This window comes from Peromyscus leucopus, chromosome 4, assembly GCF_004664715.2.
Source record: "Peromyscus leucopus breed LL Stock chromosome 4, UCI_PerLeu_2.1, whole genome shotgun sequence".
Taxonomy (NCBI): Eukaryota; Metazoa; Chordata; class Mammalia; order Rodentia; family Cricetidae; genus Peromyscus; species Peromyscus leucopus.
In genome coordinates, this window is record NC_051066.1 from 108,087,867 (window position 1) to 108,107,981 (window position 20,115).

Sequence of the window (20,115 nt, forward strand, 5' to 3'; positions counted from 1 at the left end):
GTTGGATTAAACAGTCATCACCCAATGAATAGCTTGTGACTCTGTACTTTGCATTTTCTAATTTCTGGAATCTGGGTTGACTGGTTCCAGTAACTCAAGGCCTATACCTAAAATAGAGAAAGCTTAGGCCTTGTTTCTAAGATGGAGGCATTTTGGTCTCATTTTGCCCTCACAAACTGACCACATTTGCCAAGCCTAGTTTGCCTCATTTTCTTCACTTAATGAAATAAAAATAAACGACGGTGGCAAATAAGCTCTGGCCAAACCTCCGAGCATTCTCATGTTCTCCTTTGCATTCTGCCATTCAAAACAGCCAACAACAGCAAACCTGAGACACTGCCTGCTCTGCCCTGCACCCTAGAACAGCCACCCCACAGCAGAAAGAGGACCCCTGGCAGCCTTGCAATAAACCCCCCCCCCCCAGCTACACGCTGCTTTTACAATGCGTCCTTTCTCCCAGCAGTGACTGCTCAAATACTACACCACCATGACCAGCTCTGCACAGCAATAATAACCAGGCAGGCTGCCTAGCAGCCAATCCCCTTTCGTTTCTAATCCCCCATCCAAAAAGCCTTTCAGGACACTTCCTGATGGGTAGAGAGCAGCCAGTCAGTAGATAATTGATTCATTTGAAGAAAAAGCTGAGTCTTGATGTCTTCTCACCAAGTCTTTCGGAGCCCCTGGGGGAGGGGGGCGGCGCTGGTTCCTTACCTAACCTAATCTGGCCACCCCCTCCCTCTCCTCCCCTGCCCTCCTGATGGCAAGTGGAAGACCTTCAAGACATTCAAAGATGTGTTCACCCCGATCCAGAACGGGCAAGTGGGTCTCTTCACAGCGTACTCTCTGAGGCTGGAAGGCCAGGCTCTGAGAGAAGGTCAATGTGTTCATGAAGACAGACCAAATGTCAAGCGGCCTCCAGCGCTGCCTGTTTCTAACCGGCCGAAATCTAGTTTCACTGTAATTGAATCAGCTCAGCCAAAGGCTGTGTTTTCCAGTTTTCCTCAGCTGTCAAGAGCTTACACACACCACACACACACACACACACACACACACACACACACACACACACACGGAAGGGGGGGCTGACAAGGTTACTTTATAACAACTATAAGTCTTTAAGTCTCCCAGCTCCTACACTCCCTTACCTTAACTACATATATATATATATATATATATATATATATATACATATATATATATATATTATATATATATATATTATATGCTGCTTCAGGACACGTGCAGAAGGAGCTGCTAAATTTTTCCCTTTGGACAAAATAAAAGCAGAAAGTGAACAGATGAGCTAGGCATGCCTATAATCCTAGCACTCGGGAGGCTGGGGCAGGAGCGTTGCTTTGAGTTTTTGAGGTCAGCTTAAACTAATTAGTGAGCAGTCCACGCCAACTTGGGCTACAGAGTCTGTCACCAAAGACAAAGAAAAAAAGGAGGGAGAGAAAGGAAAAAGAAGAAAGGAAAGAAGGGGAAGGAAGGGAAGAACAGACAATAAACCAACAGGCAGTAGCGATGCACTTTCTAGGCCTCTGATTTTTATAGTTTATGGGAAAATGCCTACATATTGAGCTAGAAAAATCTTCCTCTTTGGCAATTTCTTGCTACTAAAGTTCCAGCGATGGCTTTCTCGCTCCGTTAGGTAACCTTTCATTCTCTCGCCTTCCCCATTATGTAACGGGAGCACTGGGTTCTGGACCAGTCTCCCATTAAAGATGATTTTTATAGTCGGTGACCGACGTCAGGGAGTGATGACACCTGGAGGTGGTTTAAACAGATACGAACGAGTCTTTAAGCCAGTCCGGAGCGGTGACTCATTTCCCCGAGGGAGAAGCGGCGCGGCCATTGGTGAGCAGGCACGCCCCGCCCCCTCCGGCCCCGCCCCCTCCTGACTCCCTGCCCCGCCCCGCTCCCCCGCGGCGTCGGAGCAGCAGACCCGGTCCGCAGGGCGCGTCGGTGACAGGTAAGCGGCTTCTGAAGCCTGGCCTAGGAAAGGAGTGCTGGAGCCAGGCCTCGGCGAGCCCTCGGCCTTCCCCGAGCCAAGCCCGGCTTGCTCCGGCTGTCGGGCCGCTGAGGCCGCGGGGCTGAGGCCGAGCCTGGCTGGGAGGTGACCGTGCGCCGCTGCTGCGCGTCCCCTGGAGGGACCGAACCTCAGGAGAGGCCCGGAGCCAGCCCTTCCTCCCGAGCCCGGTTCACTGCCCAGCATCGCTCGGGAATGGGGGGTGAGGGGTGAGGTGGCATCTTTTGACTGTCGTTTGCCGTTTTCTTCTCTCTTTGTAATAGCTACAGCGAACATAATTTGACACCACCGTGGTCTCGTCAGTCCTTAGCATCTCTCAGTCCCGTACCCAACGCCGTGCCCAACGCCGTGCCCTGCCCTGCCGCGGGATTTCACTGTCCTACCTCAGCGTTTTCATGGCTGTCTTATTTTCTTGTACTTTGAATATCGTGGTTTAATAGCAGTTGCCCGTGTGCCGAATTCCCCATTTCATTAAGAGAAACTCCTGGTAGTGTGGAATTAAAGACTTGTGCAAATCTAATTACATAACAAACAGCCAGAATTTTGGATTAAAATATCAGACATCTGGAAAAATTAACTATTCAATTAACTACTTTCCCTACACACACACACACACACACACACACACACACACACACACACACACACACACACACCTGAGAGCTTCAGAGACGGGAAGGAAGCAGAAAGCTAAGAGGTGATTTGTGTTTTATTTGTATCTGGCACAAGCTTTCCATATTATTTATAACAGGGACTAAATGATGAGTCATTTTTCTGAATAAGATGCAGAACAAGATGCAAATTAAGGCAAGTTTGTTTGCTGTGTTTACATCTACTAAATAGACAAAAACAATGTCAACAGCAACCCTGAGAGGTTGCCTGAAACCACCATTCAGGTTTGGGCACAGGTGGCTCTACTTTAAGGCTAGAAAGATGGCATTACAATCAACTTTATGACGTGACATTTCCTGAGGTTCCTTTTTTTTTTGGTCTTTTGAGACAGGGTTTCTCTGTGTAGTTTTGGTGCCTGTCCTGGATCTCGCTCTGTAGACCAGGCTGGCCTCGAACTCACAGAGCTTCACCTGGCTCTGCCTCCGAGTGCTGGGATTAAAGGCGTGCGCCACCACCGCTCAGCCCTGAGGTTCCTTTTGTTCACTTTTTTAAGACTTAAGTATTTATTTTATGTGTATGGGTGTTTTGTATCCACATATGCATGTATGTGCCTGTGCTGTGGAGGTCTGAAGAGGGTGTTGGATGCCCTGAAACTGGAGTTATGGATGGTCGTGAGCCCAGTACCACGTGGGAACTTGGAACCAAATCCAGGTCCTCTGGAAGAGCAACCAGTGCTCTGAACTGCTGAGCTAGCTCTGCAGCCTCTTTGGTTCATTCTTAGGAGAAAATGCTACCTGTGTCTGGCATTTATTGCAAAGATGAGTGGTCTGTGTAAAACTTGATGTTGAATGTATACTATTCTGTTTTCCATTCACACTTAACAGGGTATTGTAAGTCAGTAGGGGCTTTTTTTGATTGGTTCATTGGTTAGTTTGGAGTGTTTTCATCTTTCTGAGTTCATAACAGTTCATAACAGGCTCTCAATATGTAGCCCTGGCTGGCCTGGAATTTGCAGTGTGGACCAGGCAGGCCTCCCTGGTGCTTCCCTGGTGCAATCCTCCCTGGTGCTTCCCAGAATGCTGGGTTACAGGCATGAGCCCCTGTGCCCTGCAGTGGAACAATCTGGTGAGGTATTATTAGTTGTGAGCTGTGACCCAGAAACCCTTCTGGCAACTTACCTGTGATAGGACAAAGGGCTATGGGAGCCATATGCCAAGCAGAGACTTAAAATTAGAACCAACTGAGAATCAATCTAAATGTTTAACGGCCGAGCCGCTAAGAAAGCTATGGCAGGTTCGTGAAAGGAACCTTGGGGATCCTGAACACTCTTCATTTGGGATCCATGTGTGTCACTGGGGAAACTGAGAGTCAGAGTATAGGTTAGGAGACCTAGCCTCTCCTGGACTCCGTGTGAAAACCCAGGAGAGCAGGAATGAAAGAGCTCGGAAAGTGCCTCTGACCTTAACTGTATGCTTGTGGAGGACTGTTTCCTCTGCTTGTTAGGGGTGGGGGAGACAGTTCACAGACTTCTTTCTTGAAATACTAGGGATTGAGCCCAGGTATAGTTTTTTAGTTTCTAAAATGACATAGACCATGCCATGTTTACATTTTGGAATGTATTTGAGCCGAGCTGAGCTTATATTTCCGTTTTCAAATACTGCTCCATTTTATGTGACTGTATTTATTAGTGGTTTGGTAATTTGTATATTAGACTAGATTGTCTTTCGATTCATAGATTTATTTATCAATTCTAATTTTCCTTTTGTGTGTGTTTTGAAGGACTCCTGAATATATTTCAAAACCGAACAGTTTCAACTGAGCTGAAATACTCTGCCTTCCTGGTGGTACCGGTCCAGGTTAGGAGAACCGCAGCAGATTGTAAGTGCCCTGTGAATCTTGGTGGTCTCGAGGGAGGTCTGTCTGGGGTGTGGGGACCATGGAAGACTAAGCACCAGGCTTGCTCCAGAGGCTACCTAGTAATGTGGGACTTACGCCTCGATGTGCGCTGATCTCTTGTAAAGTCAGCTTGATTCCAGAGGACAAAGGCCACAGCTTTGTCTGGGACTGTGCTGGGCTAGGGAACTGCAAGCATTAAAAAAAAATAATAACAGATAGACATTTCTGTGCCAGATCTCAACTGAGTAAGAAAGGTAGAGTGAAGTTTTTTCTTTTCTTTTTTTTTTTTTTTTTTTGCAGTGGGGTGGGTTGTGGTTTTAATTTAGGTTTTTCCTTTTGTTTGTTCTTGGTTTGTTGTGGTGGTGGTGGTGGTTTGATTTTGCTTGTTTTGAGGCAGGGTTTCATATACCTGGGCTGACCTGAAGCTCCCTATATACAAACTTGCACTCCTGTTAGAAGTTCAGAGCCAAGCACCAAACACCACACCCAGCTGGGTTTTCTGAATGATGGTTTTTACTTTCCCATTCCATCCTCTCAAAGGATCTGTGAGCTACTGCATAATAAACACTTTAAAATGCATCCTGTCTAATGCAGAGATGGCTACAGTGTTACACAATAACACATAAGTGGATAGTGTGTGCACTCGCTCTTAGGCCAGGAGAGCTTCTGTCCCCATGTGTTAAGCTAATCCTTTTAGTTGGAGGATATTCTGCTCATTGCTACCTCTGTATCATGTGGTTGCTTCGAGGGAGCTGCACCCTCTTAACAGAAAGCAGAATAAGTGTAAATGTGGGGTTCCATAGCTTAGCAAGGGAAGGAGGGCAGGTGGGTGGTGGCCTTCGTGGTAGGCTTTTTCCAACCTCTCAGATTCCATCATTCAACACTTCTAGACTGTCCTGGGAGGATTTCTGATTTTTTTTTTTCAAAAGTTCTTTAAGTAGTTCTGATGATGAGCAAGCTTAGAGACCCTTTATTTACCCTTGATCCAGAGATGGGCCTTAAGATGCCAGTTAAAACCACTAAAATGTTTTCTGTCATCTTACATAGCTTGATCCAGTTCCTTTAATGATGAGAAATGAATCAATTCTACTGAGCATAAGAAAGACAGGAAATTCTCCCCAGGAATGGAGGAGGAGTGGAGCACTGGTGTGTGTGTGTGTGTGTGTGTGTGTGTGTGTGTGTGTGTGTGTGGTGTCTGTGTGTGTGTGTGTCTGTCTCTGTGTGTGCCTGTGTGTGTGTGTATTGTGTCTGTGTGTGTGTGTCTGTCTCTGTGTGTGCCTGTGTGTGTGTGTGTGTGTGTGTGTGTGTGTGTGTGTGTGTGTGTGTGATCCTCTCTGCTTCATCATTTAACTGATTAAACTTCAGGTTGTATGTGTTTTGAATCTCGGAGCACTACTTAGTGGACTGCAGAAACTGCTCAGTAATGTGGATCCCAGCAGCAGCATCTTACACCCTTGGGACCAGTTCTTAGCAGCTCTGCCCCTCAATGCCATACGTAGCATGAATAGAATAACTGGGAGAGTGTGGACCGTCTGTGCTCACTCTCCTTCTGTAGCTGGACATGTTGCTCTTACGATGTCTTTGCAGTTTTGCATTCTAAGACATGGCCGGCCAGTGTGCTCTGAATTCTCCTCCCACACGATCATTTCTTCATTTTTTAGGGCTTTTTATTTTATTTTATTTTTTCAGTGCTGGGGACCATATTCAGAGTCTTACATGTACCAGGCAAGTTCTCCAGCCTTGAGCTACATCCTTCATCCAGTCCTTTTTAGACAGGCAGGCAGAGAAGACTGAGCCTGCCCCACTCACGTAGCCCAGCCTGGCCTCCGACTCCCTGTGTGAGCAGAGCTGGTCTTGAGTTCCTGACCCCTCTGCATCTACCTTGCAGCCGCTGGGATTATGTTCGTGGGACACCATACCCTGCATCCTTTTTATGTGTCATGGCATCATGCTTCTTAAAGTCCTCTGAATTTAGATAAGAATGATGACTCTGAGTCATTTTAATGTAATTGGAATCTCTTTTATATTGATTTCTAAATTCCATTAATACATGTCTTTTTGCTTTTTCTAGTCTTTTTTTTTTAACATCTCAGCAAAATTGTATAGCTTCTCTCAGTAAGTCTGCTGTTTATTTTGAGGATGAATCCTAGATAATTTTGAGTTTCTTAATGTCATTGTGAATGGAATGTTTACCCCACTGTTGTCTTTTTTAAAATAATTTATTTAAATTTATTTTACGTACATTTATTATGAAGGTGTCAGATCCCCTGTAACTGGAGTTACAGACAGTTGTGAGCTGCCTTGCTGGGAATTGAACCTGGGTCCTCTGGAAGAGGAGCTAGTGCTCTTAACCACTGAACCATCTCTCCAGCCCCCGCCCCACTATGTCTTTAGATGCTGCAGATTTCAAAGACTGCCATTCTAGTGAACCCACTTAATCCTTACCCCCAACCCAGCCCCTGGCCAAAGGCCTTTCTAGGTGATTTTCCAAAGTTTTCACAGAGGAAATCACAACTCTGTAAGGTCCCAGAACAATCTAAGAACGGCATATATGTTGTTTTCATCACACACATTAGTGAAAATTCTTTCTCGTACTAGGATTACAGGCATATGCCACCACACCTAGCTCTACTTTTTAAAATGCATATACTAGTTACTCAATAAAGACTCGTTGAATAGATTCATTGTGGTAATTTATATATTAATGGAAAGGGTGCCTATTTCACAAAGATTTCTAATTCATAAAATAAATAGTTACTGTCCCTCTAAACCAGCAGTTCTCAACCTGTAGGTCACAACTCATTTGAAGGTCAAATGGCCCCTTCACAGGGGTCACCTAAGACCATCCTGTACATCGGATATTTACATTATGATTCATAACACTAGCAAAGATAGAGTTCTAAAGTAGCAATGAAAATAATTGGATGGTTGAGGCTCACTATGACATGAGGTGTTAAAGGGTCACAGCATTAGGAAGGTTGAGAACCACTGATCTAAAGCTTTCTCTTTCTGAGGCTATTTTCCCTTTCTCGTGTCCAGCCTACAGCCGCCATGTTTAAGGGTGGTTTTTGTTTGTTTGTTTGTTTGTTTGTTGATGCACAGCTGCACAATCTTCTAACCCAGCACCAGGAGGCAGAGACAAATGACTCTCAAGAGCTCACAGGCCGGCCAGCTTGGCTGAGTTAGTAAGCTTCCGGTGTAGCAAGAGCCCTACTCCATCAGGAAAATAATAATAATATGGAAAACAATAAAGGAAGACACCCAGCAGTCATTTCAGACCTACACATCCACATGCACACACATGCATGCTCACCTGCATGCACACATGCATATACCATGTACATACACAATAAGGGCGGTAGTAGGGCATACAGAAGCTTTTGAATTGACATAGTTACTGTACGTAGAATTGAGTTATATAAGGACATTTTCATACAAATATATAATATACTCAAACCATGCCTCCTACCTTCCCTTTTCTCTTCCTCCTGCCTCTCATTAGTCCCCTAGATAGGTTCACTCATCCTTTCATGTCAGACAGACAGACACTGTTTTATGTATCTATGTCAAATCTAGGAATTATATGTGAGAGAAAACATGCAACATTTGCCTGACTTAATTGACTTAAAATGTTAATCCCTGGTTGCATCCATTGTCCTCCAAATGGCATGATTTTGCTTTTCATTATGCTGAATGAAGTCCCATTTTCTTTATCTCATTTCTCTGACAACCAGTGATAGTGAACCTTTTTTCAGATGTCTGTTGACCATTTGTATTTTGGACTACTAATCACTTCAATGACCTGTTTATTGTTCCACTTTTTAGAGCTGGGTCTCACTCCATCGGACTGGCTGAAACTCAGCAGTGTTATCTAAGTTCCTGAGAGCTGGATTCTGGTGGGTCGCTCTCTGCCTCACTCACATTTAGGTCTTTGGTCCTATCTAGAGTCTACTTTTGCACATGGGATTAGGGATCCCATTTTTATTTTTCTTCCGTTTCTCAGAAACGTCAAAGCTTTCTTCCTTATTGGTTTGTGGTACCCATTGGTATATCAAGTCCTTGTTACAGAATGTATGCATGCGTCCATATTTGAACTTTAGACTGTTGGTCTGTTTCTGAATTTTAATGGCTTTATGGTATGTTTTTAGTGGTATGATTTAAGTCTGGTGTGCCACATTCTCCCCTCAGTTCTCTTTAAGGGTGGCTTTGTAATTAATAGACACATCTTTTTTTCCATGTGAGTTTATTAAGCTCTTCAGAAAATCAACCTGGAATTAAAGTTTAGAATTTTCTGCCAAAAAACAAAAAACAAAACAAAACAAAACAAACAAAAAAAAAAACCCTCTTTTGTTTAGTTTTGTCATTTCTAGATGTTTTATAGTTTGCTTGCTATGTGGATATCTTTTTTCCTAGTTCATTATATCTGGTATAGAAATTATGTTGGTTTCTGTATACTCACTGTGGTGATTTGAATGAAATGTTCCCATAAGTCTTAGGCGTTTGAGTGTCTGGTTCCAAGTTGATGGCTATTTGGAAGGATTACGAAGTGTGGCCTTGCTGGAGAAAATATGTCACTGCTGTGTGATTTCAAAAGACTCCTGCCATTTCAAATTCTCTCCTCCTTCGTTCTTCCCTTCCTCCCTCCCTCCCTCCCCCCCACCTCCTGCTTGGGGATCAAGATGTGAGCGCTCAGCTGCTGCTGTAGTTCCATACCTTCCTGCCTTGTGCCATGCTCCCCACCCCACCCCCATTAGTGATAGACTCCTACCCGTTGAAAATTAACGCCAAATAAAACCTTCCTTCTTTCAAGCGGCGTGTGGCACGCTTTATCCAGCACTCGGAGCAGAGCCTGGCGATTTCTGTGAGTTCGAGGCAGCTGGCTACAAGTGAGTTCCAGGAAAAGGCGCAAATCTACACAGAGAAACCCTGTCTGAAAAACCAAAAAAAAAAAAAAAAAATCTTCCTTCTTTCTATTCATCTGTAACTTGCAACCTTGCTAAATTTTTGTTTGTTTGGGCTTGGTTTGGTTTGGTTTCTGAGACAGGGTTTCTCTGTGTAGCCCTGGCTGTCCTGGAACTCAGAGAGATCCTCCTGCCTCTGCCTCCCGAGTGCTGTAACTAAAGGTGTGGAACACTCTAGCCTTATCTACTTTTGTATTTTCTGTTGGGAGCTGGTTAATTGCAAATGATGTCAGTTTGCCCTTTCCTCGTGGTTCCTGCTATTTCTTTGTCTTTACAAAGGCATTGGCAGCACCTTGAGAACAATGGAAGTTTGTTTTTTGTTTCTTTTTTCTTTCTTCCTCCCCCCACCCTTTTTTTAATCTGCTTCTGATCTTGAATGTTTTCAAAGATCATTATGTTTCCTGGTTTTATTGTAATGTTTATCAAGTTAAGGAAACTTCGATTGCTATTGTTCTGGGAGTGTTCTTCTTAGTGAAAAATAGTTTATGACCTTTATTAAGTACTTACTAAAATATCTCAGATGACATTACAACCAGCCATGGACTCGGAAACCTAATCTCTATTCCCAGCAACCTAGTGAACCAACAATCTTTTATAGTGCTGGAGCTGGAAGCCAGGCAAATGCTCTGCCACTCGCCACATCCACAGCCCAGGAACTGCTCACTTGGGTGGCCCTAGTTGTAGAATGAGGGCTTAGAATTCAATATCTAAGCTCGCCTAGGTCTTGTGTAAGGTTTGAGGCCCTCTTTAGAAATGATTCTGTAAACGAATTTCATGATTTTAAATGTTGCTTTTCTTGCTCTCAATTGATTTTGAAATGATCCTGTCTTGATATGTTTTACAGTTCTCCAGCATCATCCAATGTCAGTTTCAGTACTGGCGGGCCGTGTGCCCGTGGCTGTGATGTCCTGTTAGGTGTCTAGGGGACAACTCCCAGGCTGATGTCACGGCTTGGGGGTGGTTCCTCATCCCTGGACACTTGGAGCTCTTGGCCCACGTGTTGGTTGACAATAGTGTAGCCAGAAACAACCCCTTTTCCCACCTCCCCCCAGACTGGACACGCATTCCACGTCCTGTCCATGTGGCTGCCTAGTCCAGAAGCGGGGGTCCCACATGGCTCATTCAGTTACATCTGCCACTGCACGCCCCCCAGAGGCTGCCCACGGACTCGCGTGGCTCTCCTCCCACCTCAGCTGCCTTACCTCAGTGGCCTAAGACTCAGCCTCCCTGCTCTGTGTTCACATACATGCCTAGACATGCACGCGTGTACACACAGTCCCTGCCTCATGAATGTTCTTTCCGAAAAAGAACCCAAACTCTTCAGTGGCTCGTGATGCCTCCAGAGCCAGGTCAGGCCTTTCACAGGCCGAATCGTTAGGGCTGCCATAGAACCAGCATCCAGACCGGAGGGCAGGCTGCAAGGGCACTTCCTATTGCTGTCTCTGTAGAGCAGGGAGTCGCGAGACTAAAGGAGACAGACGTGGTAACGTTAGACCAAGAATGGCGGGTGTAGCCTGTCCCTGAGGTCCGCTCCTTTTGCGTGGATGGCCCTGTTACCTGACCCCCGCCTGCCTTTCCACTGTACTCTACAGCTCCAGGCTCAGGTGTCCTCAGATCTGCCAATGTCCCTTTAACCCCACCCTCTCTCTCTAACGCTGTCCCTCTTCTGTCCCCCCTTCTGCATCCGTTCCCCGCCCCTTGTGTCCTTATGGCTGTGTGGTGTCATTTCCCACACCCGTATCTCCCCAGATCACAGAACTGTACCTTTTCTTTGCAGCGCTGTAGACAGATACTAGGGCATGTGTAGGCAAATGCCCTTCCGCTGAGCCACACCCCGCTGGCTCCCACACAGCCTTAAAGAAGCATCGGCAGGATTCCCAGCAGCCTCCTCTGGCTCCCACCCTTCTGTATCATAGAATACTGCATCTTCAGCCAGCCCGAGCCTGCCGCAGTGGCTGGCCTGCGAAATAAATGTTTGGTTAGTTCAGTGCAGTTGTTAGCTGGCCCTTGGAGGAAAGCCATCCATTGCAAATACTTATTCCTAGTGGCTTGTTAGTTCGTTTCAGTAAAGATGTCTTTGTAGCCATCCCTTCAGCATTGACTGTGCATGTTTATGGATCAGGCACTGTGTCTGGGGACGTTGCTGTAAACAGACCCAAGACTCTGCCCTGGAGGAACCTGCCCCTGGTGGAGAAAATGGACAATAGGTCCACAAGAGCTAGTGTGTCACGTGTATTGTTTACTCTGGAAAGAAATGAAGCAGAAGTAGACAGGAAAAGGGGTGCTACACCACATGGTATGAGGAGCCTCTCCCCCACCATCTGAGAGCCACGTGAGTGGTTGGGGGGGGGCTACCTAGGCCAAGGAAGCAGCAAGTGCAAAGGCCCAGAGGCGGGACCCACTTTTGGGGTTTATGGGGAATGTTTGCTTCCTATCAAAGACAGCGAGCCAAGATTCCGTAAGTCACCCCGCACACCTTGTAAAACATCTTTACAGATCTTTGCATCTCCCCCACCCGGTGAAGCCTTTGTTTACACACAGCCCCCTACAAATGCCACATTCCCAGACCTTGATGGCCTCTGACAGCCGACCTTCCTCCCGTTCTTTCATTCCCTTTGTGCTGATTCTTTTAAAACTAGCCCGTCTGAAAAGACTGTGAGGTAGGACCCCAGCCAACGAGGAAAAGACACAATCACCACCTGCCTTAGAATAAAAGCCAAGCCAACTTCTGGCTGCCATGTGCTTGCTGGGGCTCCATTTTGGTTCTGGCATACCCTTCTTTCAAAAAGAAGTTGCTTTGTGCATATGTTTCTTTGTGTAACTCTGAGGGTATTCTTTGTTTCTAACAGGTTTGAGTAGGCTGGGGGGGGGAGGGGGGGGAGTCACGTCCCGTGTTTCCCAGCCAACGTGGCCAGGACTTTGTATTTTAAACTGGATAGAGAAGAATGCCTCTTGGGGAACCAGTACAATGTGACCACATATTACAAGGAAAACACATGATAGGAACTGGGGCAGGGCAGGGTTAGGGGACAGACAAGATTCTAGATGGACAGCTGTGGAAGGACTCACATAAGCTGTGATGGAGGCGTCCGCTAAGATAGTAGTAGCGTTGAAAGATGTAGAAAGCTGAAGGGCTTAGGATTCAGTGTAAAGATAGAACTGAAAAGAGTGGCTAGTAGAATTTTATGTGTGCTGTGACAAAGAGGAAATTCAAGAACTTATGGGTAAGCTTGTCTCAGCAGCATAAATGAAGTGCTGTACATAAAAGCCCTTTAGACTGAGAGGTTGGTTGGTTGGTTGGTTGGTTGGTTGGTTGGTTGGTTGATGAATGATTGATTGGGGTGCTGGGGATTGAACCCAGGCCTCGAACATGCCAAGCAAGTTCTCTATCACTGAGCTCCTTCCCCTACTGTTATACTGAACTTTCAATCATCCTGTCTCAGCCGTGTCCTGGGATTATAAGGCTTATCACCAAGTCCAGGATAGACTGAGGCCTAAAATGAGGGGACAGTTAGGTTCCCTGAAACATGAGCAGCATGAGACCAAAGACTGGGCCATGAGAAAATGGGACAGACCAGGGAGCAACTGAAAGACGGAGACTGGAGGTGTGGGAGTGAGTGTGTCCTGCCCTCTGACCTTCACTAGAAGAAACTTCCAGAAATCCCAGTTGGTATGGACTCAGCCCTTAAATCTGACTTGTATTTTCTAAATGTATTTTGATTTACTTATGACCCCATTTCAATAATTTTACTAGAAATATGAACAGAATGTTAGCTCATTGTTTATTGGCTTTTCTCATATACATTATGCAATTTAATTGAAAGCTAATTTTCTAATTTTTTCAGTGTAACAGGAATGTCAGTGGTGGAAGCGGGACTCACCAGAGTGTGACTGTGCGTGGCCTTTTACCGTTTTATGGCTTAGTGGCATTTCAGGGCGTGTGGTTTGGCCTAGGATGTGGCAATGCAGTTTGGTAATCTCTTGCTCTTCGGCCCCTGTTCTTGGATCCCACTGCTGCACTTGGAAACTCAGCTCGATGTCTTCCCACTCTCGGCAGCCCAGCCCATCTGTCTCTCTTGTCTGTAGAGAGAATGAGGAATTCTCAAGCGAGCCTGCTAACTCCTAGATGTTTCCTGTCTCTAATAAACTTGGGTTGAGAATTCCTTAGAGGAGATTCTTGGCTTCAGTATGCTCAGAGGATGTTAATTCCTTCACTCGACAGCTGTCTGTTATGGCCCGCTCTGTGCCAGACGCTGCCGTAGCCCAGAGAAAAGGGCAACAGACAAGGGACTCTGGGTTTGGTTTTTGAGACGTGGGCTACAAAGCCCAGACTTGTCTAGAATTCACAGTCCTCCTGTTTCAGCCTCTTCTCCCAACTGCTGGGGTCAAAGGCACGCCCTACGCCATGCCACGCCACGCCACGCCCCATGGCCCGCACCTGGCTTTTGAGAGACTGATCCCTAACCTCCACAGCTGCAGGGAGACACGGAGTCAGCCATCTTCAGTGTCTTTGCTCCTGCTACAGCCACTCAGTCTTCCTGACTGGAGCCTGACTCAGGGTTCCTCGGGACGGGTGTACTTTAGAATTATGGGAAATGAGGTCTCCATATGTGGATAGAGGTTGGCCTTGGTGTAGAGGCACGCACACACCCACAGGACCCAAGGTCCGTTATAGCTGCCTTCTGAGTACAGATGCCAGGCTCTCCACAAGATCAGACCCAGTTCTAAATTCCACTGATCTAAAGAAGCTCAAAGCCAGGGCATAACCCACCACGCAGTGCTTTCCCCCCAGACCAAATCTAGTTTACCAATTGTGGGGAGTAATTCTTGTTTCCAAGGAATAGAGACATTTGTCGTACAAGAATGAGTATGAGTTGTGTATCTTTGGTTTACGATCATTTTTCTCCTAAATGCTGTCAAGGAAACGTCCCCCCCCAGGGGGAGGCGGGGGCAGCGGCTGATGCCATGACTATCACACTTTTGTTCTGTAACAGATGTCAAGTAGCTTCAGCCTGAGTGCAGGACAATGATGCCTTGTTCTTCATTTTGCAGATCAGCCATCATGGCGAACCTTGGCTACTGGCTGCTCGCACTCTTTGTGGCTACGTGGACTGATGTTGGCCTCTGCAAGAAGCGGCCAAAGCCTGGAGGCTGGAACACCGGTGGAAGCCGATACCCTGGGCAGGGCAGCCCTGGGGGCAACCGTTACCCACCTCAGGGTGGCGGCACCTGGGGGCAGCCCCATGGTGGTGGCTGGGGGCAGCCCCATGGTGGTGGCTGGGGACAACCTCATGGTGGTGGCTGGGGTCAGCCCCATGGTGGTGGCTGGGGTCAAGGAGGCGGCACCCACAATCAGTGGAACAAGCCCAGCAAGCCAAAAACCAACATGAAGCATGTGGCAGGCGCTGCTGCGGCTGGGGCAGTGGTGGGGGGCCTTGGTGGCTACATGCTGGGGAGCGCCATGAGCAGGCCCATGATCCATTTTGGCAATGACTGGGAGGACCGCTACTACCGTGAAAACATGTACCGTTACCCTAACCAAGTGTACTATCGGCCCGTGGATCAGTACAACAATCAGAACAACTTCGTGCACGATTGCGTCAATATCACAATCAAGCAGCACACAGTCACCACCACCACCAAGGGGGAGAACTTCACCGAGACCGACGTCAAGATGATGGAGCGCGTGGTGGAGCAGATGTGTGTCACCCAGTATCAGAAGGAGTCCCAGGCCTACTATGACGGGAGGAGATCCAGCGCGGTGCTGTTCTCCTCGCCCCCTGTGATCCTCCTCCTCTCCTTCCTCATCTTCCTGATAGTGGGATGAGGGGGGCTTTCCTATTCCTCATACTCTCTCGTTCTTGTGGTCTAGGCTGGGGGAGGGGTTACCCACCTGTAGCTCTTTTAATTGAGGTGGTGTCTCATTCTTGCTTCTCTCTTTGTCCCCCATAGGCTAATGCCCTTGGCACTGGTGGGCCCTGGGAAATGTACAGTAGACCAGATGCTATTCACTCCAGAGTCTTTTGACTGAGTCCGTTGTGGGCCAATGCTAACACCAGGCCAATAAGAATATAACAACAAGTAATCGTTGCCTAGTCGGGGTTTTACCTTGGTCTAGTGAGTAAATACTGATGTGACCCTCTGACTTCTACCCCGAGTACACAGTGACAGACACACATGACTGTTAAAATAGGCAAAGGGTTCTACAACCAAAGAAGTCATTGTTTGGGCACGGTGCCCTAAGAAACATCCTCCCATTCGGGATATGTAAAGCATCCATATGTGGCATTCTTTCTTTACTAACATAAACTCTACCTGATTAAAGCAACAGAAAAAAAAATTACCCTACTAACCTTGAAAGCAATCCTTTGTTCATTTCCTAGGAACTAGAATGACTTTTTAACCTTGCTTGGATTGAACCAGGAGATTTTGACTCTGAGGAGATCCCACACTGTGAAAGCGTGGGCCTCCTGTGAAGGGAGAGAGGGTTAGGACGCAAAGTCAAAACACAGCATTTCTTCATTTCTGTCTCATAATTGTCAAAAGCCAGAATTAGGTCACCCCCTTTGTTTCTATACTTGTATTTGAATCGGACAACAAAGAGACAATCTAAACATTCTCTTGGGTTGCAGATGAGAGAAATAGGCGCCATTCAAAGTGGAAAGAGAAATTCTGTTAGCGTTGTTTAAGTAAAGCAAACTTTGTCCCTTAAATTACTCCATATTTCCCTGCGCAGACGTACACCACTCTGCAATAGCATCGGCCTGCACCGCAGGTGTTCTGTGTAGAATATATGAAGTATAACTACAAGCTTAAGCCTTCTGTTCTGATGCATCCGAAGTATGTAACACACTGACCCTTTCGTCCGGTACTAAATGCTTATTGTGTGGCCCTTAGGCTCAACATGCACTCAGTTCCGTCTATGAATCCAAAGTGGACCCCTCGCTGGTCTTTGAGATCTGCATGGACTTCACATTTTCTATATTTGTAACTTTGCATGTACTTGTTTTGTCATATAAAAAGTTTATAAATGTTTGCTATCCGACTGACATTAAATAGGAGCTATGATGAGCGCCCTGCAGGGTTCGTCTCTGTTTCCGTGCTTCTGGTCCTGGGCTTGTTGCTAGGGTGGCTTGGGGCTCATCCAAGGCAGGGAGGGATGACTAATTTCACATACCTGCCTCTGTTGGCCTCGGTTCTTACCTCTGGTCATGGACTAGTTTATTTCCACTGCCTTTTTATTTTTCCCTTATGTGACTCAATGGACTCAGCCCTGCTGAGCCACAAAGGCGCTCCTGGGGGTGGGGGTGGGGGATGGGGAGTTGGAGGTAAGGCTCATGCTGTAAAGGAGGTTTTCTTCTTGCCTGCTGGCCCACCCGTCTTCCCTCCCTCCTTCCTCCCCCCCTCCCGTGTGTCAGTGTTCTGCCTGCATGTATGTCTCTGTACACATGCACTGCCCTCAAGTCAAAAGAGGGGTCAGACCCCTGAAACGGAAGTTACAGATGTTTGTGAGCCACTATGTGGGCTCTGGGACTTAAACCCAGGTCCTCTGCAAGAACAGCCAGGGGTCTTAACCACTGAGCCACTGCTCCAGCCCCAGTGGAAGTGTTTTTCTGTCCTGAATTCAGATTCAGTTTCTCCCTTCCTCCTCCTCCTCTCCCTCCCTCCCTCTCCATTTGTTTGGTGGGCCACAATGACCTCAGACAAGAAATCTGTCCCTGAAAGTCAGCAACTTCTGTCCTTCCATATCCAACAATTCCAAGGAAGACTTAATCTAATTTTCAGAGTTTCTATGAAAGGAAGCTCACCTTTTCTGGCAGCTTCTTTTAATCTAGGAACCCAATAAAGCTTGTAGCAATCAATCACTCCATCAGTTGTCACGTTAACTCCACACTCCTTCAGGAGGAATAAAAAAGTATCTGAATTAAAGTTGCCATCTCCCTTTCTTGGTGGAGACCACCATTTTCCTCCTGTTCTAGGTTCCCACACTTTTAATTTGTCATCCCATCTGTATGTTACTCCATCCACAGTCTTCAGCCAATACCCTAGGGTCTCAAGTTTACACAATGCCCTTGGAATATCCTCAGAAGCTGAATTATTCATCATGGCCAATTTGAGTCCAGTGTATTGATACACAACATACCATGTGCTATAGTTGACCTCACATTCAGTACAGTTTATCCAAGCCTAAAAAGCTTCCCCAGGCTGCAGGTTCTTTCCCATGAACTACATAACTGCCTTAAACCAAGCCAGGGTGATCACCTCTGTATAATTTCCTGTGAAATTTACTTCACTCCTTTCCTGCATCACAGAAATCACCATTGATCTAGGAACACAAAACATGAAGATCAGATAGAAGAAAAAGACTAGCGTTACAAGAAGTATTTATATGGAGGAGGACATGGCATGTGCGCGCCATAAAGCATGACCTTGGGTCACGTAGGCATTTCTGCCTTGGCCCTCTAGAGGCATGCTAAGCAGAAGATCCGGATGGGAACACACGGAGGGTTGATGGTCCACAGTCTCGGGTCCCCTTTTCTCCAGTCTCTGCTGGCAGCACGTCATCCATCTTATGCTGTCCCCGGCAGTCCTCCTGTCCGAGTCTCTCCCAAGTGTTGGGATTACAATGGTCAACTCCCATACCTGGTTTAGAAACAGATTTCCTTTTTCTCCAGAGACAGAGTATCTCTACATAGCCCTAGCTGTCCTGCAACTAACTATATAGAACAGGCTAGCCTTGAACTCACAGAGATCTGCCTACCTCTGCCTCCTAAGTGCTGGGATTAAAAGTGTACATCACTATGCACAGCTTAGAAATAGATTCTCTTGATTAAAATGAAACTTAAGCTCCAAAGCCCATTTAAAACCCCCATAACTCAGGCTCTGCAATTTCAGGTTCAACCTTTTGGCCCCAAAGGCCACACTTGGCAATTGACTCTGTAAAGGTGTCCATTGTAAGGGAAGGCACCCAGCCAGTCATATGCTTGCTCACCTGGTGGGAATTTCCCTGGGCAGCTGTCCCGTACAAAGGCAAGAAATCATGAGAAGCCTTGATGGAAACCACAGCGATCCCCTCCCACAGGTGCCCCCCACAGGTGCCCCCGCTGTGACAGTGCCACCAGCCGGCCTTTGAGGATCACCCAGCCCTGCTGAGGGAAATCCCACTCCAAGAGGCCTGAGGAATTAAGGCACTCATGACAGTCACAGGCCATATAGGAGAGCTCTCTGGGAGCGACTCCACCAAGCAGGAGAGAAGCCTAGAGACAAAGACTTCAGCAAGTGCCTTTAACTTGAGGTCAGGGAGGAGTCCACAGGAGGTGTGGGGTGGGGCGGGGAATTTGTGGGTGTGTTTCAACGCTGATAGTCAACAGCATAAGGAGGCACCATGGACCAGAACAGGTCTTATCACACTGGCGCACTTGTTACCTTGGACAGAGTACATGCCTGTTTGTAAAATGCTGAGGCATCAGTGAAACCCGAAACTGATACCCATCGCCTGCAGTAATCAGTCAATTTTGTACCTCAGATGAAAGGATAGCACCTTGAGACATCCTTCACAAAACTAAAAACAACACAAAGTCTCAACAGCACGACTTAGCTGAAAATGCACCTCAGAGTCAAATCTTAACAGAAGTTCGCACAACCATTTCCACCCTACCTTTTGGGCATTTTTCTACTTACTTAGAAATAAACTCCATTATCTGACAATCACATTTTCTCGGCTGGCCTGCTAAACAATAAGACGAGGCCAGAGTGAGCAACTGGGGTCACCACCTGATCCCGCCTTTCATGGGCTCTGACTCCGGTTCTGCATGAAGAATTTTTATCTGAAAAGTATCACTGGGGAGACAGCTCAGACAGTATTTGCTGTGCAAATATGAGGACAGACTGAGTTCAGTGCCCAGAACACACATTAAAAAGCCAGGCATAGGCGGGCAGTGGTGGTGCACGCCTTTAATCCCAGCCCTCGGGAGGCAGAGTCAGGCAGATCTCTGTGAGTTCGAGGCCAGCCTGGTCTACAGAGCGAGATCCAGGACAGGCACCAAAACTACACCGAGAAACCCTGTCTCGGAAGAAAAAAAAAAAAAAAGCCAGGCACGATGGCGTTCACTTGTAACAGCGCTGTGGGTTAGACTTGCTGGCTAGCCAGTCTAGCCTACTCAGGAAGTTCCAGGTCAATGAGAGAACATCACAAAAGTGGATAGCTCCTAAAGAATGACACCCAGTGGTAGCAGTTAGTCTGGGATACATTTGAAATCATGATCCTCATGTGTCAGCCTTCTGAGTAGAAGTTCAAGGGTAGATGATACACCCCCAATGTTTGCTGTCTTGTCAACGTGTTTTTAAAATGTCAATATTAAAATGCTTAACAGAGGAGAATATAAGAAATATTAAATACCTCATGTGTGAAAAAAAAAAAGATACCCAAGATTGATGGCAAGCCTCTACATGCACCCAAACGTACACACCCACCCACGTAGAGACAGAGAGATAGAGTTGAAAAAAAAAAAAGACTTAAGTAAATACCCTAGGTCTACCCCGTCTCTCCCCTACAGACGGTTCTTCTAGAGAACTGCCGGATGCTGCCTTTATCCTCCCCCTCCACCCTCTTCTCCT

At 46.7% G+C, this 20,115-nt stretch overlaps 1 protein-coding gene across 1 annotated transcript; it reads left to right on the forward strand.

Moving 5' to 3' along the window:
• Positions 1–1,871: 1,871 nt before the first annotated feature.
• Positions 1,872–16,579, forward strand: LOC114699521 (prion protein). Its single transcript, XM_028878611.2, has 3 exons — positions 1,872–1,972; positions 4,421–4,519; positions 14,551–16,579. Exon 3 carries the CDS (start codon positions 14,561–14,563, stop codon positions 15,323–15,325), a length of 765 nt encoding a protein of 254 aa, XP_028734444.1. The 5' UTR covers positions 1,872–1,972; positions 4,421–4,519; positions 14,551–14,560; the 3' UTR covers positions 15,326–16,579.
• The last annotated feature ends 3,536 nt before the right edge of the window (positions 16,580–20,115 follow it).